General features: G+C 35.3%; 1 protein-coding gene across 1 annotated transcript; it reads left to right on the forward strand.

The window, feature by feature from the left end:
- The first annotated feature begins 5,389 nt into the window (after window positions 1–5,389).
- Window positions 5,390–24,325, forward strand: LOC136030323 (small ribosomal subunit protein eS26-like). Its single transcript, XM_065709222.1, has 4 exons — window positions 5,390–5,505; window positions 17,264–17,441; window positions 22,401–22,537; window positions 24,232–24,325. The coding sequence occupies exons 1-4, from the start codon at window positions 5,503–5,505 to the stop codon at window positions 24,274–24,276; spliced, it is 363 nt and encodes a 120-aa protein (XP_065565294.1). The 5' UTR covers window positions 5,390–5,502; the 3' UTR covers window positions 24,277–24,325.
- The last annotated feature ends 2,146 nt before the right edge of the window (window positions 24,326–26,471 follow it).

A 26,471-nucleotide genomic window follows, 5' to 3' on the forward strand; every position in this document is an offset into this window, starting at 1 on the left:
TCATCAAGTTTAGTCTTACCCATCAAAAGTTACGAGCCTGAGAAAATTTGCCTCATTTTAGAAAATAGGGGAATATACCCCCTAAAAGTCATACGATCTTAACGAAAATCACACCATCAGATTCAGCGTAACAGAGAACCTTCTAGCAAAAGTTTCAAGCCCCTATCTACAAAAATGTTGAATTTCGCATTTTCTGCCAGAAGACGAATCACGAATGCGTGTTTATTTGTTTTTTTGTTTGTTTGTTTTTTTTTCCAGGGGTGATCGTATCGACTCAGCGGTCCTAGAATGTCGCAACAGGGCTCATTCTAACGGAAATGTAAAGTTCTAGTGCCCTTTTTAAGTGACAAAAAACATTTGAGGGCACCTAGGTCCCCTCCCACGCTCATTTTTTCCCCAAAGTCACCGGATCAAAATTCTGAGATAGCCATTTTATTCACCATAGTCGAAAAACCTAATAACTATGTCTTTGAGGACGACTTACTCCCCCGCAGTCCCCGTGGGAGGGGCTGCAAGTTACAAACTTTGACCTGTGTTTACATATATCAATGGTTACTGGGAAGTGTACAGACGTTTTCAGGGGGGATTTTTTTGGTTTGGGGGATAATTGAGGGTCGGGGGTTACGTGGCAGGATCTTTCCATTGAGGAACTTCTCATGGGGGAAGAGACTTTAAATGGAGGGGGCGCAGGATTTTCTAGCATTATTAAAAAAAACAATGAAAAAATAAATATGAAAAGTTTTTTTCTACTGAAAGTGAGGAGCAGCATTAAAACTTAAAACGAACAGAAATTATTACGCATATGAGGGATTTACCTCCTCGTAATACCTCGCTCTTTACGCTAAAGTATTTTTAGTAATTTCAACTATTTATTCTACGGCCTTTGTGATTCAGGGGTCATTCTTAAGGAAATGGGACAAAATTTAAGCTTTAATGTAAAGAGCGAGGTATCGACGAGGGGTGATACCCCTCATATACGCAATAAAAACATACGAATATAGAAGTTCGCTACGTAAGTTACGTATATTTTTTTACTTATGAAAACGTTCGTAAAAAATTAAAATATAGTTGCCTTTTTACGTAATCAAAAAATTGGAGGGCTCCTCTCTCGCTCCTTTTTTTCAAAATCTTCCAATTAAAACTATGAAAAAGCCATTTAGCCCAAAAAAATTAATATGCAAATTTCGTTTTAATTATTTATGCGCGGAGGGCCAAGATAAAAAATGCATTAATTCAAAAATGTCCAGAAATTAAACAAAAAAAACAAGTTTTTTAAAATGAAAGTAAGGAGCGACATTAAAACTTAAAACGAACAGAAATTACTCCGTATATGAAAGGGGCTTTCCCTCCTCAACGCCCCGCTCTTTACGCTAAAGCTTTTTACTGTTTTAAAATGTAGAGTTAAGAGAAAGAGTCCAACTTTAGCGTAAAAAGCAGGGCGTTGAGGAGGAAAAGCCCCTTTCATATACGGAGTAATTTCTGTTCGTTTTAAGTTTTAATGTCGCTCCTTACTTTCATTAAAAAAAAAACTTGTTTTTTTTTTGTTTAATTCTCTTACTAGAAGCGATGCGAAGTCTAGACTGTTATGACTATTTTTTTTCTCTTGGAGAGAGATAGTTGCTATCGCTGCACCGATGATCATTTCAGTATCAGATTACCTTATCTAGGGCAAATAGCAAGGTCCCCAATCTGAATCAACCATCTATTAAGAAATGATCTACGTCCAATAGAAGAAGATGAACTTGTCCAGTGGGGGAAGGATCTTCATTGTGGTTCATATGCGTCTTTGTTTAAGAAGGCAACTTCCGGCAGAAGTTAGACCAATGCACATATCAAGCCTGATTATACAAATTAGGGGCTTTTATTCTTAATTATTCTTTCTTCATTCTGACTTGCCTTAGTTTAATTTTTTTTTTTTTTTTAAGGGTAAATACCTTGTTAAGAAGAGTCAGATAAACAATTTAAGATGGAAAAAAGGGGGACAAGAAAAAAGAAATAAAGTAGATAATTAAGGACAAAGACAAACAACAATTGAATAGTTTAAATTAGAAACGAAAGCAACCTGGGACGGTCAAAAGGAAAAGAGATAATCAACAAGTGCCACCACGATTAGCATAAAAGGTGAATGTGCATTTCCGTTTTTTTTAGATATTGTAAGCGCCAAGAAGTCTGTTTTAAATTAAAATTAAAAAGAATTAACCTGTCGCTGATCCGAATTACTGGACAATTAAGACTGATGTTAAATGGTGGCACTAATCGTCTGTTCGTTTTATAATATCGCTCTGGACTTTCATTTGGAAAAAAAAAAATACTTGTTTAGCTTTTTATTTATTTACTGCTCGTATCGCATTTATTTGGGAATACTTTGAAAGTATTGAAAAAATAACTGAATAAGATTAGATATATGAGTAAATTATAAGACTGATAACACGAAAACTAGGTTCAGTTACATTGCCTTTTTCGTTAGACAGAGAAGCGCCATTTTAGAACCCGTGTATAAACAAATATTAGACTTTGCCGCATCCAGAGCCATCTCAAATATTGCATCGAAATAATAGATAGCAAAAACAAAGATTTTGTCATTCTGAAGTCTAAAATACTTAGACTTTTAATGGTTTTGAAAATAGAAAAAAATAACTTATAAGGGAGTTTTCAAAAAAGGGGCGCTAAAAAAATAAAATGGACTGGGTACATAAGATTTTGTTTTATAAATCTTATTTAAACTTTATAAAGAAGATAAAATTCTTTTTCGGAAACTTTTCTAATCAATAAGAGTGAAAGAAAGGATAACATCAAAATATATTGGTTACTTCTCATTCTTGCTTTTGTTTCCTAAGACTATACCACCGAAATATGATTCATATTCTTACATATATTGTTTGATTTCACGCTGGCATTAAAAAAAAATAAAAGAGAAAAAAGGCACAGATATTCAAATTTTGAAAAAAATTCATATAACCAAAATGTAAAAACCCAGAAGTACCAATCCTTTTACAGAGAAAAACATTGCATCCATGCTTGACAAGCCTTTATGCAGCAATTTTAGCAACACGTTTGGTATTGTGGAAAATGTCATTTTTTAGTAACAAAAACCAAAAACTATGCTATTCTATATAAATTTCTTTCTGTTTTCTTCTTAGTTTTGGGGCGGGGGAGAGATCTTCAAGATTTAGAGCCCTTTTTAATAGAAATTTGGAGACAAATTATCTGGAAAAAATAACAGTTTTTTAGGATAATACAAAGTAAGATTTTAGAGTCAAAGCTGCACGCGTCGATTGATGTTAAGAATGGAGATAGTTGGAGGAAGGGAGTTTGCCAAAAGAGAAAAGAACAACTTTATAATTCGTTTTTAAGGTTTATTTGTTGCTCTTTGTTATTTTAGTTTTTTCATATTTTTTCGAGATTCGAGTGAATTCGAATCTATTAGAGCTTGTGATAGACTTATTGATATATTTTTTTTTCTTATGCTACACACCTGAGACAAACTATGCTGCTGTGGGATTCGAAGTGATCGAACTCATATCAGCTTATGGTATCCATCTGATAAACCTTAGTCAATAACATATTTTCTTTTATCTAATTACCAAACGGTTTTCAAAAACAAATTGAGGAAAGAGCTATATTCAGACTTAAAACAAGAATAAATAAAGTCAAATAATAGTTCGAAATTAAAATGAACAGAACATGAGCAAAGTAAATAAATGAAAAATAAAAAGAACAGAAATTAAACTGAGTAATCACACAATACACATAAATAGCAGATGCAACTGATGATAAATAGATGAAATCTAAAATACACAAATATTAAATGAATAATCAAGTCAAACTTGAAACAAACTTAAGACATAGAGTCTCAAGCTTTTCAGAACAAATTTTGGGCAAACCAATAATTTTGAGAAACAATTTTTCAACCCTCATTCTCTCTCTTAAACGTAAAACTAGAACTCTCCTTCCCTCCCCCTTGCTCAGCACTGCCTGAAAAGTTTCAAATAGATCCCCCAGACCCTTCCCAGGATAATATGGATACGGTGTTTTGATAGCCTGGTAACCTGGGTATGTGTGATGTCTTTTCAGTTTATTTTGTTACTTTGCTGTTTTTCCCAGGGACTTTTTTTAAACAGGCCAATAACTTTTAATAGACCTGGGGACAATAATTTGTTGGGTCCCAAAGCCATAAGTACAAAATGAAGGTATTTTATCCCATCTTAACATCCTTCAAAAGCTTCAACTAAACCCCCAAGTTGTTCTGGAGACATTGAATATATTTTGTGTTGACAAACTTTTTTCATACAGTTTCTTTTGATTACCTCCTTACGTCACCATGAATATATTCTAAGTTCCATGGAGACTTGTATTGCGAGAACTTTTAAGCGGGATCGGAGACAAAACTTACCCTCCCCCAAGTCAATTCAATTTTCAATCTCCCCCAGCCCAAGTACCTGCTCACAAACTTCCACTCGACCCTCCAGCCATTTCCAAGATATTCTAAGTATACTTCTTTGATAACCTGAGTACATGTTTCTTCAATGCTATACCTTGAATCACCTTCCACAGAGGTTATAGAGCAAAAACTTCAAGGTGGACCAAAGACAAACAGAGTTCAGTCTCCTCATGATCTCCCTATAAGATAAATTTTATAGATCCATTAACCTCACCCCATTCTGAAAGTTCTAGCACAATCCTTCAAGCCACTCCCAAAATATAGCAGATATAATACATTGATAACCTGGATACATATAGTGCCTTTTAATTTACATTAACCTCCCTCCTCACCAAGTTAAGATTTAAAGTCCTATTGGCTCTCCAATTTTCCCAGAAAATATTTTCTGAGACTACACTGGCTAAGCATGACAAGAGGATAAAAAGACATGCGCAACGAAAAAAAAAATTGAGGATAGTTCCAGCCAGTGAAAATAGAAAAAAGTGCAAATATGTAAGCCGATACCTTCTCTCATCCAGGGGCTGATTTAGGATGGGGGCGTCTCTCCCCCCAAGATTTTGCTCTAGCCCCGTCTTTGCACTCAGCAGCAGTCAGTGCAGGAATAGAAAAATAAAAACGAACCGTAAAAACTACAACTAAGAATCAAGAGACTTCTTGATTACTTTCAGTATGCATCAAATCCTTTCGATAATAGGAACACACAAATTCTTAAAAAAAAATTTGGAATACATACACATCATTATCAGGGGCAGACGACGGGAATTAAGTGATTATTCTTGATAAACATCAAACAATAAAAAAGCTATGGTTATCTTATTTAAATTGCCAGCCTAAATAAAAAAATGTAAAGCTTCGATTCCTGAGATATTTAATTATTTTATCCCAGTTGAAGTCTCAAAATACAAAATATGTCTCAATAATGCAGAATATCCATGGCTAGGACTATGTGTTTTTTTATCCCTATAAATTTGTGTAGCAATGGATTTCAGTTTAGACTTATGAATCCTCAAGAAGAAAAGCTTCAACGCTAAGTTCCGGTATCTATTCAAAACCAAGAAAATATGGTAAACGTTACTTGATTTTCTGTGCACATTATCCTATTTAAAGCTGTAATCCTAGTGTAAATTACTTTGAGTTTAGTATCCATGGGGCTAGTGGTTTGAAACTGGCTAGGCCAAAGGTAATTTATTTAAGTAGGTCTAACAACCGTAAATTTTTGGTTGGTTTAATTTAGGCTGATTTTCATTTAGCATTTTATGGCTGAAATAGGTGGTAATTGCAGGCAATGTTCTAGTTGAGGGGCTTCTTGTTATCTAGAAAGTAGTTGAGTTAAGTCAATACAACTTCAAGTTGCCTAATGCATCCTGGTTATAAATTTTAGTCAGGGAAGACACTCAGCATCCAGCTTTTGTTTAAAAATGTCAAAAGATTCAGCTGTAATATTTTGAGTACATGTTAGGATAATTATTGAGTGTAGACTCTGGTTAGGGTTAATTGATTTAGCCTACAAGTTTCAGTCAATTACCTTGGGTTCTTGGATTACATCCAACAATAGTAAATAATGGTTATCTTCATTAGCTTGTAGGTTTGAGTAGAATCACCTCTTCCTCTCCTGTTTACAAGTTTTTGCAGTTTCATTCTAGGCCTAGCTAGTCTTGGAGAGTAAGAAAGTTCATAGCCTAGCCTACATGCCATAGGGGTTATCATTTTGGTTGCAAATCTTAGCATGTTACACAACTTATGTCTTTTCTAAAATAAGGAAGCTAAATATCATAGTTTATATGAAGTAAAAACCTAAACATTATATATAAAAGTTTTTGTAGCCAACTATAGAGCTAATATGACTGACAGTAGACTAGGCTATTTACAAATTGTTTAGATTAGTTGACCAGTTGACAATTAGATTTCACTTATGTATATACTTCAGTCATATACTTTAGTACTCAGTAGAGGTTTTATGAGTTTGGGGTGCTAAAATAGGCTTGAAAATTAGTGTTAAGAAGACTAAGTCACTAAGGCTAGGAATAAGTGAAGATGAACAGGTGACATTAGGTATCAAAAAGGTTGATCAGGTTGGGAGCTTCAGTTTCCTTGGTAGTATTATTAGTAAAGATGGTGGGTGCAGTGAAGATGTTAAAAGTAGAATAGCTAAAGCTCAGGGTGTTTTTTCACAGTTCAAAAAAGTTTGGAAGAATAGAAAGATAAGTCTACATACCAAGATTAGAATATTGGAAGCTACAGTGATGACAGTGGTCAAATATGGCTCTGAAACATGGGCACTCCAAAAAGCAGATGAAAATTTACTAGATGTTTTCCAGAGAAATTGCCTATGGATTGTTCTGGGTACCTGGCTGACTGACCATATTTCAAACAGTAGGTTGTATGAAAAGTGTGGTTCAATCCTGCTTTCTGGGGCTATAATGAAAGAAAGGTTGAGATGGCTAGGCCACATTCTATGGATGAAGGATGACAGATTACCAAAGATTGTCCTTTTTGGCCAACTGTCTAGGGCTACACAGAAAGCAGGTCATCCTTGTCTGGGTTGGGAGGATGTCATAAATAAAGATTTAAAGGAAATGGGAACTTCCTGGGAGGGTGTAAAGAGGGAGGCTTTAAATAGATTAGGTTGGAGGAGGAGCGTGCATGGCTGTGTTGGCCTCAGGCGGCTTGGTGCTGCAGTGAGTTATTAGTAGTAGTAGTAGTATATACTTCAGTCTGAATTAGTCAGCTATCAAAAGAGTTCCATATATAGTAGAGAATTAGCTAACTATTTGTCTATTATGATTTTACTTATTTATATAAACTTGAGTTTAAAGTTGCCAACTGGTCAGCTACCAATAGAATTCAACATGGGCCTACACTTTACAACTAGCTCACTAGTTGGCTATTAAGGTCTCAGCTATATATACACTTAAGCACCTTCATTATATACACATGAAATGAAAACATTTCATGAATACACTGTCAGTCATATTAGCCACCTGGTTGGCTAGAAAATTTTCAAAACTCTAGTGTTGGGTTACTATAGAGGTTTACATTTTTTTATATCATGCTGATTATAGCTGACAGATGTTTGTTTCATAATTCAAATCACCTTAAATCACACTTGCCAGGGATAGGATGATACTGAAGTTGCCAGTCAGTGAAGATAGTGTGCTGGGTCTAACAAGTTTCATAGACTTAGGGTAAGACAACTGGTACTGGGACACTTAGATCACTCTGCCTATTCTGGGGCAGAAGCTTTGATTGGATTGCAACATGTCCAATACTGGGACAAAAGACTTTAATCTTGGATGGATTGGGTCTGTCCAATACTTGGTTTGGGTGTCCAAGATTAAAGTCTTTTATCCCAGTATTGGACATGTTGCAATCCAATAAAAGATTCTGTCCCAGAATAGGCAGAGTGATACAAGCATCCAAGTACTGGTTGTTTTACCCTACTACCCAATTAGAAAAGAATTTACTTTGCAACCTTGATTTGACAGGCTTCTTGAAAAGTTTTGGATCATGTCCTCTTGTTCTTAAAGAGATATACAGTCAAAATATATTTGGGATAAGTTTTTATGGTTGTGCAGCTTGAATGTCGTAATAATACCCCATTCTTTTGGTGATAATCAGTTTGGATAAATTCAATTTTTCAACCTTTGATATAGGCCTATTTAGTTTTACATGTCTGAATTGATTCTAGAGTTTCTTGCCATGATTTATTAATTAGGTTGGCAATGTCATACCAAACTCTAGCTTAGGCCCAGCTAAACATTTAAGAAGCTGTGAAACAACTGAGGGGGAACAACTACTAAAAGCTCTCTTAAATATACCAAGATTCTGATTGGCCTTTGCAGCAACAGTCTGGGCATGTAAACTAAACTTTAACTCTTCATCAATTGATAGTTTAAGGTCTTTGCATTTCTGGATGTTGAATTTCAGCTTCCAAGTCTCTGTTCAGCAAGGAAATGAGTCCAATTCTGCTTGAATGGTTTCTATTTTTCTGAACTTTCAACTGAATCAGTTACTTTCAAATCATCTACATAGAGACTTATTTTATTTTTGATGTTAGAAGGTGCATCATTATTAAAAATATTGAATAAAGTTGGGCCAGGGCTGTGCCTTGATGCACTATGCTTCTCACTTCCACAAGACCAGAGAGAAAGTTTCCCCATTTTCCTCCAAAGACTTTAACTGCTTGTTTTATATTGCTCTGGAAAAACATAACCCAGTCAATGGTTTTTGTATTAATACCAATAGCTTCTAGCTTAATATGCTGTCTCCTGTGGCAAACCTTATTGAATGCTTTTGCAAAGTTTGACAAAATCATATCTACTGGAAAACCCCTGTATATAAGTTTTAGTGACATTCATATGCATCAATAAGGTTGGTCTCAACTGACCTAGCAGAACAAGACCATGCTAGCATAGGGCAACAGCTTGTCTTGAGTCAGATGGTGAATGACTATGGAGTTGACTATGCTTTCAAGTATTTTTCCTACAACCAAGGTGATACTGACTTGTTTGTAGTTAGTTGCCATATCTCTGTTACCACCTTTGTGAACCAGGGTAATGTATGCTAACTTCCATTCTGCAGCTATACAATTTAAATTTAGTGACTTCTGAAAAAGCTGGGTAAATGGAAGAGACAGTTCAGCATTTGCCTCTTTTAGAAGTTGTAGGTGAATGCCATCTGGTCTAACTGATATATCTGGGTCATGTTTTTAAAGTGGGTTTCAAGGTCTACTGTACTGATAGTAATAGGTGACACTACACTTAGGATGTCATACTTTTGGGGATCTGGAAGTGGAGCACAGTCAATAGGAGTGAAAACAGGCAAATTGAATGCTAAGGGAATTTGCTATTGTCTGGGGATCATCAATTTTACATCCATTTTGTACCAGCTGGGGAACTGAGTGTCTTCCAGGCTTTTTATCTGAGCCATAATTCCAAAATCTTTTAAGACTTGGATAGCTGAAGGGGCACTTTGGTAATGATTTGCATTATTTACATTCTGCAAATGCAACATCCAAACCTTTTTTTTGTTCCTGGCTATTTTTAGCTCCTTTGACATAAGTGGTAGTGTGTTGGGCTTGAGTATCCACTTTGTAGATGAATATATGTTGACAACATTAAGCAGTAAACTTTTTGTGGCACTGCATGAATCTTACATAATCATTGTATCAGTGAAGGTCCAATCACACTCCTAGTTCCTTTTGGATTAGACTATAATCTGTGTACACATGTTTTCTAAATAACAACCTTCTTGTTTATAGTAGGTTCTTCTTAACCTACAAGTTCTGATTATACAGTCACTTGGACTGAGTGGCATTAAAAGTGCTATACTCAGGGCTGACTTATGGTCACTAACTAGAACAAGATCTAGTACTGAAGGCTCTTAGCCATCCCTATATCTAGTAGGGAAATTAACAATCTGGTACAAAGAATGGTTTTTTGACATTCAAGGAAAGACAGAATAGACTCACTTTTGGAGTGACAGCAACCATCTATCCATTGAACTAACAGGAGGTTAAAATCACACCCCTACACATCTTTGTATTCACTGCTATTGAATTAGTTAAAGTAAGGAGGGAATCTTGAAGGATAGGGGAGCTAGAGCCTCTATATATGCAACCAATTCTAAAAGACTCACAAGGCATGTCACCAGGAAGAATTCAGTGAGTAGTAGGTTACAATGCCACCTGTAAAACTGTTTATTCAGATGAAATTCCTGTCATTAGTAGACTTCCACAGAGCACATCCTGGGGCCCACATTGTTCAGCATGTATATTAATGACTACAACTCACCTGAAAAACCCATTAATACTATATGTTGATGATTACAAACTCATAGGATAGGCCCAAATTATCCCCAATCACTCAACAATGCAAGACGTTTTAGATGAACTATTAAGATGGTCATCTGAGTGGGGTTTGCATTTCAATGCAAAGTCCTACATCTTGGACACAACAACCCCAGATGACCTTACCATTGGAGATGACCTACTTAAGGCTATAAGTGAGGAGAAGGAACTGAAGGCTATTGTTGATAGCAAATTTCAAGCTCCATAACCACACACAAGCTCAAGTTGCTAAAGCAAACAGAGCCCCAAGGGCTCATAAAACAAATGTTTACCACCAGGAACCCATGGGGGGCCAAGAAGCTGTACAAAGCTATTTTGCATCCACATCTGGATTTTGGACTGACATTAGTGTCTCCCCAGTATAAAATGGACATTACAGCACTTGAGAGTGTCCAAAGACAAGCAACCAAGCCTATGCCAGCTTTGAGAGACAAGTTGTATGAGGAACACCTTATGTTCCTCAAACTCACCACCCTAGTCTACTGAAGGAATAGAGGAGATACAATTGCTACTTGCAGACTGCTCAAAAACAACTTCTCAATTCAAGTTATCTCCTCATCCCTTGCAAGTACACCAAGAGGTCACACAAATAAGCTGTGAGTCCCCCATTGCCATCAACATGAGGACCAGCACTTCTTCTCTGTACATGTCATCCCTCACTGGAACTGCCTCTCCAAAGTCACCATGCAGTCCCAAACCATAGATGCATTCCTACCTTAAGTGAGTTCCTTACATAAATGGATATGCCCCTTCCATCTTGTTTATATCTAGATAACTATATCTGAGTATCATTTCAGTGAATGCCAAAAAGTATAAATATCCACTCCACTGGTTGATGCTGTGCACTTAATTTCCTGCAATTTTGAGGTTAAATAGTCAGAATCAAACAGTTTGTGGTAACAAACTGTAGTAAGGAGCGACTCAGCTCAATAGTAACCAAAACTCTAAAAAACGGAATTTTGATACCAATACCTACATCAAAAGAATCACATTTTAATGCTGATTTTAAATATATAAGTTTCATCAAGTTTAGTCTTACCCATCAAAAGTTACGAGCCTGAGAAAATTTGTGTTATTTTAGAAAATAGGGGGAAACGCCCCCTAGAAGTCATAGAATCTTAACGAAATTCACACCATCAGATTTAGCGTATCAGAGAACCCTACTGTAGAAGTTTCAAGCTCCTATCTACAAAAATGTGGAATTTTGTATTTTTTGCCAGAAGGCAGATCACGGATGCGTGTTTTTTTGTTGTTTTTTTTCCAGGGGTGATTGTATTGACCCAGTTGTCCTAGAATGTTTCAAGAGGGCTCATTCTAACGGAAATGAAAAGTTCTAGTGCCCTTTCAGTTCAAGTGACCAAAAAAATTGGAGGGCACCTAGGCCCCCTCCCACGCTAATTATTTTACCAAAGTCAACGGATCAAAATTCTGAGATAGCCATTATATTCAGCGTAGTCGAAAAACCTTATAACTATGTCTTTGGGGACGACTTACTCCCCCACAGTCCCCATGGGAGGGGCAACAAGTTACAAACTTTGACCAGTGCTTACATATAGTAATTGTTATTGGGAAGTGTACAGGCGTTTTCAGGAGGATTTTTTTGGTTGGGGGGAGGGGTTGAGAAGAGGGGGATATGCTGGGGGAACTTTCCATCAATTATTTGTCATGGGGGAAGAAAATCTCCATGAAGGGAGCGCAGGATTTACTAGCATTATTAAAAAAAACAATGAAAAAATAAATATGAAAAAGTTCTTTCAGCTGGAAGTAAAGAACAGCATTAAAACTTAAAACAAACAGAAATTATTACCCATTTGAGGGGCTCACCTCCTCCTAATACCTCACTCTTTACGCTAAAGTATTTTTAGTAATTTCAACTATTTATTCTATGGCTTTTGTGATTATGGGGTCATTCTTAATGAATTGGGACAAAATTTAAGCTTTAGTGTAAAGAGCGAGGATCTGACAAGGGGGCGAACCCCCTCATATATGTAATAAAAATATGAAAATACAAAAGTTCTTTACATAAGCTAATTTATAAGTTACATAAATCTTTTACTAATAAAAATATTTGTAAAAAATTAAAAGTTCTAGTTGCCTTTTTAATTAACCAAAAAATCGGAGGGCAACTAGGCTTCCTCCCCGCTCTTTTTTCTCAAAATCGTTCGATCAAAACTACTAGAAAGCCATTTAGCCAAAAAAAAAAAAATGCAAATTTCGTTTTAATTATTCCTCTGCGGAGAGCCAAAATCAAAACATGCATTGATTCAAAAAAGTTCAGAAATTAAATAAAAAAAACCAAAGTTTTTTTAACTGAAAGTAAGGAGCGACATTAAAACTTAAAACGCACAGAAATTACTTCGTATATGAAAGAGGCTGCTTCCTCATCAACGCCCCGCTCTTTACGCTAAAGTTTTTTACTAAACAAATAATTGAAGAAAAAACGGGTTTAATTTTTTTAAATAAAGCAGTGACAACAAAATAAAATAAAAACTACACTTTAACTAACAAAAAATAAAAATACTCCGAATATTTCGGCCCCACCTCCGGGATCCTTTCTCAACGGGAAAAAAAAAACAAAAAGGGAGAAAATTACAACAATTTAAGACTATTTTTAAGACATTTTAAAAATGCCACGACAACTAAACCAAACTAAAAATATAAACAATCAAATATAAAAGAAACAAGAACTCACATTTTTAAAACAAACACTCCCGCACTTGACTGTAACTTTAGAAAAAACTGCAATAATTGTTTCTATTGGCACTTTCCTCTGCCACAATCGCTGTATAAATGGGGATCTATCAAAAATGAAAAATATAAATACTTGTAACAATACGAAAAAGAGGTTACCCAACCCCCAAATCCAATCAAAATCTTACAGGTTAATGAAACACAATTATGAATTATTTCATAATAGGTATTAGTATCAATAGAGATGAGGGGGAATTTAAAATAAATTCAATTTATAATAGTTTAATTAAAGACCAGTCAAAAACTTCAATGAGTATTGGTTTGCATAATTGTCCTGAAACAAGTAATAACCTTGCAAACGGAGGTCAAAGCATGGTCAATGCTGTAAGAAGTCAACGGACGGCAGCTAAAATAGCAAATGAAAAAATCCATTCAATTTATAATTCATAATTGTGTTTCATTAACCTGTAAGATTTTGATTGGATTTGGGGGTTGGGTAACCTCTTTTTCATATTGTTACAAGAATTTATATTTTTCATTTTTGATAGATCCCCATTTATACAGCGATTGTGGCAGAGGAAAGTGCCAATAGAAACAATTATTGCAGTTTTTTCTAAAGTTACAGTCAAGTGCGGGAGTGTTTGTTTTAAAAATGTGAGTTCTTGTTTCTTTTATATTTGATTGTTTATATTTTTAGTTTGGTTTAGTTGTCGTGGCATTTTTAAAATGTCTTAAAAATAGTCTTAAATTGTTGTAATTTTCTCCCTTTTTGTTTTTTTTTCCCGTTGAGAAAGGCTCCCGGAGGTGGGGCCGAAATATTCGGAGTATTTTTATTTTTTGTTAGTTAAAGTGTAGTTTTTATTTTATTTTGTTGTCACTGCTTTATTTAAAAAAATTAAACCCGTTTTTTCTTCAATTATTTGTTTCGTAAATGGAAAAGCAGTGTGGTCTAAGAAATTATTTAAGTTTTTTACTGTTTTAAAAAGAGGAAGCAGCCTCTTTCATATACAAAGTAATTTCTGTTTGTTTTAAGTTTTAATGTCGCTCCTTACTTTCAGTTGAAAAAAACTTGTTTTTTTTATTTAATTACTAAAAAGACTTTGCAATGCACTATCCTTAATGTCAAGACATCTTGTATTGACATCAGAGATACTGGTATGCTACTCTATTCATCAGATAATTCACTACATGGCATTTTGTTTGATAAATAAACATTGAATTTTAATTCCACCAAATAGCCAGTGCATTTGAACCTTTATGTAGAGCCACATCAACTAGGAAGGATATACCCCCATAAAGTATTTTACATCATCTGCAATAATTATGCTGTGTCAGATCACCTATGGCAAACCATTTATGAAAAACAAAGTAAAACTGGTTTTAAGGAAGTACCCCGAGGGACTCCAGTCCCCTGAGGGAATGCCTCACCAACCATAATATTTTATATCCTATATGTCAGGAAATTTGTAATATAAACTAGAGCTTTGCAGCAAGTAATGAAATAGGTATTGAATATTGTTTCAGGTCATTTAAAAAGCAGATAATAATAGAAGAAATCATAGTAATCTGATTAATAGAGATATCCTGCATATTATGCTGTAACGTTCTCAGTGTTTACTTTTAGTTTTTACATACCCTAGGGCTATATCTTGGACCATTAGGGGGGGGGGTATTTGCAAGTGAATTGATTTTTATATTTAGAAAGAGTAAAAAAGGAGTTATGTGTTTATCTTGCCCATATGTAAGTTATGGAATCTCTTACACCAAATACCCTCCTAGATGGTCATTGAGGTATTGGGTCCATTCCAGAGATTTTTATTCACCTCCATATGCCAGGTCTACTTATGTTGAATTTATATTCAGGATGAAATTCTGACTTAGAAGTCAAGTCTATCTTTGTGTCTTAATTTCCTTTTGGCTTCTCAATTTTACATATGGGAGAATTTTCCTAGGGGAAAGCACCAAACCTCTTTTTTTTAGGATAATATGAATCTTTTCTTCCAGTTGACTGATTTGTGTTTACTGTAAAATTGGAACTTGTATTCAACTTCGTTTTGTTCCATGGAACATCTTTTTTATTTCCCCACCTACAAGTCGTGTCTTATAAAAAATACATTTTTGACCCATTTTACTGCTGTGGAAAAGTAAGTTTCTGTGTATGATTTCTGTTTATCAAATCTGAACTATCTTTGGGCGTAAGTACTGACACACTTCTCTGCTGAAGTTGTGATGCATTTTGAAGTGTTTAGTTTTTGTCTTAATGTTTTATTCTTTTTTTTATTGCTCTCTGCTTTTTTTGTATCATGGATTTTCAAATAAATAAAGAAAGCAATAGTTTTTCTATTGAAAATAGGGTTTGAATAAGTAGGTTGGATCTTATATTCGTTTATTGGGGAGGGCAGTGGTGCCAAATGGGACTGAGGGACCTCCAAAAAAATATTTTTTTGGTAACTTTCTTTTAAAATAGTCTCTTTTGGTATTGTGGGAAAGAATTACCCTCCAAGATTCTAAAAATACATTCTACCCACTTCCCCATCTCCCAGCTCTTTCTAGTAACCATTTTCTAATAATGAAAGTTGTCACTTTACTAGTGAAGGAAGTGGTTAGAACATTTTGAAAAATGTGAAGTCACCTTTTAATAAGCTAGGTAATTGATAAAAGCTTGAAATTTACCCAACCCTTTTCTTCTTGATCTTTTACTGCAAATGCTGATCAATCAGTTGGAAGATAAGTCATACTACTATAAAATGTAGACCTAGTGTGAAAATACACTGCTGACTATACTTGTCCATTAGGGTGAGTAGCAGTAAGGTGATGCAATGTTTGTTTAGAAATGAGATCAGTAAGTATGTGGTTTGTTCACTGAGTTCAGGTTACCCTAAAATTGTTAGTTGCTCCACACATGGAGAAATTTTTAATTTTGAAACTTATGGGTATGTTCAGGGGTGAACCCATTAATAAATTTCAAGGTGAGATGGATAAATTGGCTTAGGAACAGTAGTACAGCTTAAAAAGAATAATTTAACATTTTTAGAATATAAGGTATATTCTTTATTGAGACAACACTGTAAACATGCAGTTATAAAATGAAATCAAGCCACCTTTTTTGTTGTGGGCTTGTTTATACAAAACGTCTTTCACATTGACTGGAATATCTCTGCATATGGATAATAAGACCCATCCATTAAGCTGTAGTGATGGGAACCATTGCACCAATCTTCAAAAATTGATGTACAGTGGAGAAAACATTTTTATCACATATTTTAAGCACATCATGAAATATTTTGTTGCCATATTCCTGACTGTATTGACATTCTCCGCCACAAAGCTAATTCAGCTTGCAGGCTTTAACAATAGCTTTCTGCATCAAGATACCAAAAATTAGTCAGAGTATCCAATATATCCTTTGTTTTTTCTTTGTCAGGGGAAATACAGTGCTGAGGAAATAGGTATTGCAGTGACTCCAGCAACTTTCTGTGACTGAGAAATCTAGGGCTAAGTTCAAGGAGTGACTTGCACGGTGAACATGGACTGCATGGGGAAAACATTCACAGACTATAGCAGCACAGCCTTGAAACTGACCACTCATAGATGAAACTTTATCATAACCTTGCCCCTTGTGTATTTTAAATTTATTTCAATTTCACATAAGGTTTGTATCAACCAACTGTTTCTTTATCAAAAAATCTATAATTGTTGATTTCTATATATCATTTGGATAATCACAATAAGATTTTCAGCACATATTATCCTCTCATATTAGTCAAAATCTATCAGAATGTACAAATTTCCAGAATTTCAGGGGGGGGGGGGATATGTATCCTCGTTATCCCCCCCCCCTCTTGGGTTCTCCCCTGGCCATGTTAGCCAGAAGACTCAGAATCATATGTAAGATGGGAGACACTGCATGATGTACACTAATGACAGTTTTAAATTCCTTGGTCACGCGTTTATATAACGAGTCAGTTCTCCTAGATGAGCCAAGACAGAAGTCTTTGAATTGCTAAAAACAATCATGTTTACTTGAACACACAAGAGGATAGGAAAGGGTCCTAGAATTTGTTCTGAAGACCCTCCCCCAATCCTATCTTGTACCATTTAGAGGAACTCAAACAGACCAAATCAGACCTATGTCAAAGAGAGTTTTTAGGGTAAACTTGTGATAGTTGTTAAGTTAATTATATAGAAATAACACATATACTTGCATTTTACAATAATATTGAGCTGCATTTATCTGTGTAATTATTTTAATATGGGGTTTTTGTACGTGTTTCTTTCTCTAGACCACCAAGAGGCGCAATGGAGGAAGGTCCAAACATGGACGTGGACATGTTAAGCCAGTAAGATGCACCAATTGTGCCCGATGTGTCCCCAAGGACAAAGCTATCAAGAAGTTTGTTATTAGAAACATAGTTGAAGCTGCTGCTGTGAGAGATATTTCTGAAGCTAGCTTCTATACCAGTAGGTTTTTTTTTTTTTTTTTTTTTTTTTTTTTTTGTATCTGGTGACTTTAATTCTTAGGTAAATTTGATTTGGACAAAAAAGAAAGTTAAGAATCAACAGCTTCAATTGCCAATATTCACTAATGCTTGGAAACAAAAGGAACAAAATAGTATTGTATGACCAGTTGAATGAATAAAACAAGCTTAAATTTATTGCTGAATGTGAGTGTTGACAAATTGTGATAAATAAAAACGAATTATGCTATGAGTCTCCAGCATAATTACAGAGATCCAACCACCAGGGGACGATGGTTAGGATATTGTAAGGATGGGTTAAACACTACTTTCAATTCAAATTCAGTGCTTAATTTTTTGGGTTGGTTCTTTCTATTCCCCTCTCTATGTATGGCCTCTCAGCTTAGACTAATGAATATAAGGATGATCTAGTCTGTTATTTGACTGAAGTTAACAAACGCTGCTATATATGTTGCTGACAGAGTGTGTTGCATATTTCCAAATTGTTGTGTTTGTCAAGCCATATTGCTCATAATGTGTCAACACTGCAGTTGTTGTTTTTAATAAAAAGAATTTGTACCATTTTAGAAGTTAAAGGATCACTTTTCAATAAATCAGTATTTTCTGCCATTTTATACTGTCAGTAACAATTACGGCCAGCATCGGGTTTAAATGACTTCAGATTGAAAATTAAATTTAGAAAAAGTTTTTTTTAACTGAAAGTAAAGAGCAACATTTAAACTTAAAATGAACAGAAATTACTCCATATATGAAAGGGGTTGTCTCCTCCTCAACGCCTCGCTCTTAACGCTAGAGATTTTTATTGTTTTAAAAAGTAGAATTGGGACAAAGGGTAAAACTTTTAAGTTTGATTAAAAAAATTGTTGCATATTAATTTCGGCAGATTTACTCCGTATATGATGGGTTGCCCCATCCTCAATTCCTTCTCTTGTATGCTAAAGTGACCCCCCCCCCACGGCAAATTCTCTCCAGATAGTTCCATCCTCACTGAAAATCTCCCATCCCCATAAAATTGCTTGGGGACAATTCAGGCTGAAAAATTCTCCTTAGTGTTTTCCCATTTGAATAAGGCTTTAATCTTTTAAGCTTTAAATCGGTTTCTTGATAGCTCCAGAAATGCCCCCTTCCACGGAAATTATTTCTTGGAAATCAAAACAATTGGAAAATAGCCCCTGGATAATTCTCCTGGAATATCTCCACGTGTAAAATTTGGCAAAGAGAATATAAGACAATTAAAACGAATTTTGCATAGTAATTATGTCACCCCCCTGTGTAACATTTCCCTTGGACCCCCCTCCCCAAAGAAGATTCTCCCTATAGAAATCAACCCCAAGCACACACAAACACACCCATCCCGATAAATGTCTGTATACTTCCCAATAATGAATACTATACGTAGATAATGGGCAAATTTCATAACTTAAAGCCTCTCCTCATGAACTGTGGGGGGGATTCTACACCTAAAGACATCGTTATTTGCTCTTTCGAATATACTGAACAAAATTGCTATCTCAAAATTCGGTCAGAAAAAATGAGCTATGGGCTTGTGAGGGGGGCCAGTTGCTCTTCAATCTTTTTGGTCAACTAAAAAGAAAACTAGTACTTAAAATTTTCGTTTGAATGCACCCTCTCCCGATCATCTAGGGCCATTATTTCAATACGATCACCCTGGGGAAAAAACAACAACAAACCATTATCTGTCTTCTGGCAAAAATAGTAAAATTCCACATTTTTGTATATAGGAACTTGAAACTTCTACAGTAGGATTTTCCGGTACGCAGACATGATGGTTTAATTTTCATTAAGATTCAATGAGTTCTAGGGGCTGCCCCCCTCCTATATCAAAAACCAGGCAAATTTTCTCAGGCTTGTAACTTTTGATGTGTAGCACTAAACTTGATGAATCTTATACATTTGGAATCAGTATGATAAGTTGATTGTTTTGATGTATCTGCTGGCATTAAAATTCCGTTTTTTAGAGTTTTGATTACTATTGAGCCGAGTCGCTCCTTACTTACAATTCCTTACCACAAACTATTTGATTATGAGATAGCCATTCAGTACAAGGCACTGAAGTCTTACTAAAATCATGCACACTCACATGACTTTGCCTTTTGTTCTGCGATATATACTTGAATAGCCTATAATAGATTTATGATACATCAATTAGGAACTGACGGAAATCAAATAAATAACAAGTTTTCTTCATGAAAGTAAAGTCCATTTTAGAACTTAAATTTAAGAGAAATCACCCCAAATATGTAGGCAGTGCTTGATGGTACCTCCATCCTCTGCTTGTTATGTTAAAGTTTAGTTTCTGCTTTAGTTGATTGGTGATAGAAAGTGTTTTTATGGCACTTGGTATCTACCAAGTGACATATAGCGATTGCAAATTCTATCAGTCGGTCTGTCTGTCTGTCCCGGTTTTGCTAGTTTAGGCACTTCAAGGTAAGCTAGGACGATGAAATTTGGCAGGCGTATCAGGAAACAGACCAGATTAAATTAGAAATTTTCGTTTCCCCGATTCGACCATCTGGGGGGGGGGACGGTTAAATCAGAAAAAAATAGAAAAGATGAGGTTTTTTAACTTACGAACCGGTGGTCGGATCTTAATGAAATATGATATTTAGAAGGATATCTTGTCTCAGAGCTCTCATTTTAAATCCTGACCGGATCCGGTCACATTGGGGGAGATGGGGGGACCTAAAATCTTGGAAAACGCTTAGAGTAGAGGGATCGGGATGAAACTTGATTTGAAAAATAAGCAGAAGTTCTAGATACGTTATTGACATAATTGGAACGGATCCGCTCTATTTAGTTGAGTTGGGGGGGGGGGGATTCTGAAAATTTTGAAAAAATGAGGTATGTTTAACTTACGAAGGAGTGATCGGATCTTAATGATATTTCATATTTAGAAGGACCTTGTAACTCAGATCTCTTATTTTTAAATCTCGACCGGATCTGGCGTCACTGGGGTTGAGGGGACACGGAAATCTTGGAAACATTTAAAGCAGAGAGATCAGGATGAAACTTGGTGGGAAGAATAAAAACAAGTCCAAGATATGTGACTGACATAACTGGACTGGATCCACTCTCTTTGGTAGAGTTGGGTGGGGAGTAATTCGGAAAAATTGGAAAAATTGAGGCCTTTGTAACTTACGAACGGGTGATCAGATCTTAATGAAAATTTTTATATTTAGAAGGATCTTGTGTTTTAGAGCTCTCATTTTAAGTCCCGACCAGATCCGGTGACATTGGGGGGAGTTGGAGGGGGAAACCAGAATTTTTGGAAAACGTGAAAGTTGAGGTATCTTTATCTTACGAATGGGTGATCGGATCTTAATGAAACTTGATATATAGAAGGATTTAATGTCTCAGATGCTCAGTTTTCAATTCGGATCGGATCCGGGGACATTGGGGGTTGGAGGGGGGAAGCAGAAATCTTGGAAAACGCTTAGAGTGGAGAGATCGGGATGAAATTTGATGGGAAGAATAAGCACAAGTTACAGTACGTGATTGACATAGTTGGAACGGACCGTTCTCTTTGGGGGAGCTGGGGGATGTTAATTTGGAAAAATTAGAAAAACTGAGGTATATTTAACTTGAGAACAGGTGACCAGATCTTAATGAAATTTGATATTTAGAAGGAATTCATGCCTCGGAGCTCTTATTTCAAATCCTGACCAGATCTGTTGACATTTGGGGGAAGTTGGAGGGGGAAATCGGAAATCTTGGAAAACTCTTAGAGTGGAGAAATCGGGATGAAACTTGGCGGGTAGAATAAGCAAATGTCGTAGATACGTGATTGGTGTAACCGTACTGGATCCACCTTCTTTGGGGGAGTAAAGGGTGGGGTTCAGTGCTTTGGCTATTTTGGTGCTTCTGGACGCGCTAGGACGATAAAAATTTGTAGGCGTGTTAGGGAGCTGCATAAATTGACTTGATAAAGTCGTTTCCCCCGGCTCAACCATCTGGGGGGCTGAAGGGAGAGGAAAAATTAGAAAAAATGAGGTATTTATAACTTACGAGTGGGTGATCGGATCTTAATGAATTTTGATGTTTAAAAGGACCCCGTGACACAGAGCTCTTATTTTAAATCCTGACTGGCATTAAGCCTCTAATTTTCCTTTTAAATTCATCTATTGGTTCTTCGAATTTTGCTAGAACTTATACCATATGAGCTCTTGGCTCTTCCGGCCTCGTCGCAAGTGCCATATGAGCTCTTAGCTCTTGTTTATTTACGTATTCCCTTTCAAAACATTTGCATTGAAAATTTCACTACAGTAAGCAAGTTCATTGTAACAGTTGGTATCGTTCTTTGAGAATTGTAATAAGCTTTAGTGTAAAAATTAGGCTAAGGGGTGTGACAGTCCTCATCATACTTGCACATTGATAGTTTTTCTTTTTTTTAGCTTTAGGGTTATTCTTTACATAAAAAGACATTTTTTGTATCAAGTACAGATTACCTCCAAAAGAAAATATTTTGAATCTGTCACCTGTCTGTTCATCTACCTTTCCCTCCAGTATCTTAGATCAGAATAAAAGGACTATCAACATAAATTAATTTTACTATGCTGTTGTGTTTTTTTTTTATTGCTGTTAAATGGGAAAAGTCCTGATAATCGATTTTGTAATATTTCCTGTGAAATTGTTGTGCAGTTATAACTTTATCTAACTGAAAAATTCTGCAGAATAATAATGATTTCTGCAATTATGTTGCAGAATAAAGATTCTTATAATGTGAAGTCCACAGATTCACTTGTTTGGTGTGATTCTTAATAGCTCATGGTTCTAATGGCAGACTACAAATTTACATAGAAATATCGCATCTTGTAATTAGCAGTAGTGGACAAAAACTTTGCTGTTGTTAACTATCAAAATATAACTCATACAATGTTTTTTTTTTTAGATTTTTGTGAATGTAATTAATATTTGTTTTCAGCCTATAACCTACCCAAGCTGTATGCCAAGCTGCACTACTGTGTCTCTTGTGCTATTCACTCAAAGGTGGTGAGGAACAGATCTCGTGAAGAGAGAAGGAACCGAGCCCCTCCCCCACGATTTCAGAGAGCAATGCAGGTAAGTTTGAAAAATTTCGTCTTACATATAATCATAGACAAATAATTTAACACCAGTGAACGTAGTTGCAAACAGTTAGGGGGAGGGGAGTACATTCGAATTCTTTTTCTAAATTATAGGAATTGTTATCCAACCTAGTGTGGAATTCCTGAACATTATATCATTTAAACTCTATACGCTAAACTTTAAAATTCACATCTAAATAATAGTTTCCTTTCTACTATATGCTTCTGAACTTTGTTTTATTGGAAATTTAATGTCTAAAATTACGTTTAAAGCCAAACGTGCCTTTTCATTGGGTATAGTTTTGTTAATAACTTTCATATATATATATATATATATATATATATATATATATATATATATATATATATATATATATATATATATATATATATATCTGTATATATCTGTATATATGTATATATGTATATAATTTGAGGTAATATACTTGACAAGAAAGATACAAAAGGAAATTTACCAACTCATAGACAGTAAATATCTAAGAGCGGTTCTCAGCAAACTACATATATAAATAAAATAAAGCTTACAATAAAAAGAGATCTTTAAAACTAAAATTGAAAAATTAAAAGAGTCCCAGAATCATTATTGTTATCAGATTTATTATCAGAGCCAGAATGGTTACTGAACCTAATCGAGATTATTCAATACAGTCCACGCAGAAGTTTTATATCTCATCTGACGTTTCGTATGGCAATGGAGCTACTTTTAGTAACTTGACTTTATCCCATCATTTTGTCGAAAAACCAAACAACGAAAGGAAAGATTTTCATGGCCTTGTGATTGCTTGCATCAGTTGAAATTCCATAGAAAGGGAATCTATGCATATATTCAAAGCTAGTTTTCATGCTGAATGGGGCTAAAGCATCCGCTATAAGGGCTGATTGCTTTGTTCTGCCAGAGCTAAGCTTTAATGCAACTGATGAGTCACTAAATATAATAGTACTTAACTTGTTCACTCAGTCATGTGACGTAAATCTTTGATGGTGCTTTGCCATATGGTAGGTCTGAGTTAGTTATGTTGCTCTAACTTTCGTTTCTTCGTTAGATTTGTGTTTTATAAAAAGTACTTTTAAGCGACTTGCTGTCATTTGGAGCCTTCAAGCTATTTCCATGTTTTGCTGATGGGATGTGATGTTTTATGTTTGAAGGTCAAGCATGATTAATGCTAAAAATACTCTTGCAAACTGTGCAATGAGCTTCACTGTCATTGCCCTTTTTGGGACACCGGATAAAAACGTGAAAAAACGGGACAAACTCGTTTTTACAGGAAGTTTTGTTACCCTACTCTCTAGACTCTTCGTCCAATTTCCAAGTTTACATTTTTGGAAAATAATTTCAGTTGGAGTTTGATTTTACCTAAGAAATATTATTCAAAGTGAATTTACTTATGTAGACATACATGTTCAAATTCAAAGACATTAGTGAATATGTGAACATAGTAAACATGTATATATTAAGGAAATGTTTTAAATACAACACCGATGATATGATTCAAATTGCTTCATCAGTAACAACATACTTCTAACAGTTTTGTAAAAAGAAAATAAAAGAAGTAATGGTAAGACATTTGGTTTTTCAGTTTCATCTATGTGCAAATGTAAAAAGTAAGAAATAAAAAGCCAATTATGTCACTTTTGCTTAGTATATTCAAAACTATTTTTGTTTTCTAGGATCAACGTCCTGGAGCTGGTGGTCCTCCTGGTGTGAGACGCTAAATTTTGGCAATTCTTTGTGGCTGATATACAAATAAAAGTATCTGCCTTATTCTTCTTCATTTGCTTAGATGTATATTTCTATAGTTATATTTTAAATTCTGGAGTAATATTTATCATAAGGATATAATGATTAGTACGGCACAGTGGAGGTTCTGCCCTCTCTCGCAACCGGGGCAAAATATTGATTAGCCCCCCTCCCCCTGCATTCTCCGAAAATTTTTACATATATTTACAAAATTTTTCATCTATTTAAATCTGACTTTTCTTACTTTAGCCTCTGCGAAATTAACAATTGATTGCATTTAATTCTTCGCGTTCAATGCTCATTAACGCTAAGTCATTTAGTCGCTCCTGGCCCATAGTTGATTTGACTTTTTTTCCTCATTGACGTAAGTGCTGACCCTCTCCCCCTCCTAGCACCGAAGAGATGACGACAGCTATGAAAAAGTTGAAAAACGAGCGTGCATCTGGAGTCGATGGTACTCTAGAATTACGAAAAACTCCCAAAAGATTGGACCAGGGGTATTCTGTTTAAATCCAAGATGAACGATGCACTAACTGTGACAGGTGGAGGGGTATCAGCTTAACGTCTGTATTGAGTGAAATACTAGCCACAGTCATACTACAACGTCGAAGAACACCCCTAGATTCATTTTTTTTATCGAAAGTTGTTATAGAAGATTTAAATTATTACGAAGTACCTGTTCAACTAGTATGATAATCGTTCTCTAAGAAGATGGTGAATGTTGTGTATACACAGAAACTGAGAATACGCCTTTCGTCAAGACAATGTCTGGTGTCTTGTGGCTGTAGCTCAGCTCCGTGATGTCTGGCGAGGTTTTGTAGACCCCCTATGCGCTGTTCATGGCTCTGGAGGATCTCAGGTGAACAAACGCTCATTATTGACGTACCAATAACAGTTCAATAGGGACAAATCTTTTATTGACAATGAAACATCAATAAGACAAATTTGGATGTTTTTGGTCAGATCTACAGTGGCCGTCAACATTAGATAAACTAAAAAAGTACAAATAAGACATCGCCATTCATGCACAACAACGAATTAATTACATATTGTTTAACGCTCTTGTTTTCTTCAAAGCAGTTACAGATTCTGACAACTTTGATTTTCCAGTTTCTGGTCCATTGACTTGATTTTTATGCGAAAGTTGATTATTAGGCAAACAAAGGTCATTGGTATTGAGAGAAACAAATTTTATTTTATTGGACTGTGGTAAATTACCATAAATTGAATTTAAGCCAAATTCACCGGTGTCTCTGTTCAAAGCCAGGTTTTGAATAAGGCGTTTAAATTTCAAGGATTTCCCTAAAAACCTTTCTTGTACCCCGGTACCTAGAAACCAGATATATATTTTAACATAATAAAAAGGTCCGGGAAATTAAAGATGTCGAGATAGTTCTGTTCTGTTCAGTTTTTTTTTTTTTTCAAATAAAAGGATTTGTTTCTATTAAACTGTTATTTGTACGTCATGGAAAGGCAATGTGGTCTTCTAAAATAGCTACGCGCATTACTGGTCACCATCACCGCAATTGCTAATAGTATTTGATAGACAACTCTTATTCCTTCATTTTCATATTGCACCATTAATTCTAGCATATATATTGTTTTTTTGTTTTTTTTTTTAATGAAATGTGTCGGTGTTGAATTATTTTTGTCATATCTTGGAGTTCGTGGAACAACTGAATGGAACCTAAATCATCGAAATATTTTACTTCTGTTGCTATTGTTTTTAAGAAATGGCGATGAGGGTATGATGAAAATGAAAATATCAAAGTCAATTTGCTTTTACTTCCTGCCAACTGAGCCCTCTATTTTATTTTAATAGCAATATAACTTGAAAAATTACAAAATGAAAGAAAAATAATGAAAACAAACACCAGTCACTATGTCTCGAAAGGGCCAACAGGGATGACGCGAACAGACTCGTGTAACCTTCTTGGCTCATGTGGCGGCTGGAAAGATAACAGTGTTGTCACCCCACGCGAACAGACATCATTATTGACACGTGATAACTAACTATCGTTATGCTATAGATTACAAAACTTTAATAGTTTGTAAGTGTTGGATATAAAAACATGTGTTCCGAGAGCCCTTTTTGGGACACCGAATAAAAACGCGACAAACCCGTTTTTACGGGAAGTTTGGTCACCCTACTCTCTAGACTCTTCGTCAC

Source organism: Artemia franciscana, chromosome 8, assembly GCF_032884065.1.
Source record: "Artemia franciscana chromosome 8, ASM3288406v1, whole genome shotgun sequence".
Lineage (NCBI taxonomy): Eukaryota > Metazoa > Arthropoda > Branchiopoda > Anostraca > Artemiidae > Artemia > Artemia franciscana.

Coding starts and splice junctions, on each gene's coding strand:
- LOC136030323 (XM_065709222.1), top strand. Junction 17,442..22,400: donor TGAAGCTAGCTTCTATACCA/GTAGGTTTTTTT, acceptor ATTTGTTTTCAG/CCTATAACCTACCCAAGCTG. Junction 22,538..24,231: donor GATTTCAGAGAGCAATGCAG/GTAAGTTTGAAA, acceptor TTTGTTTTCTAG/GATCAACGTCCTGGAGCTGG.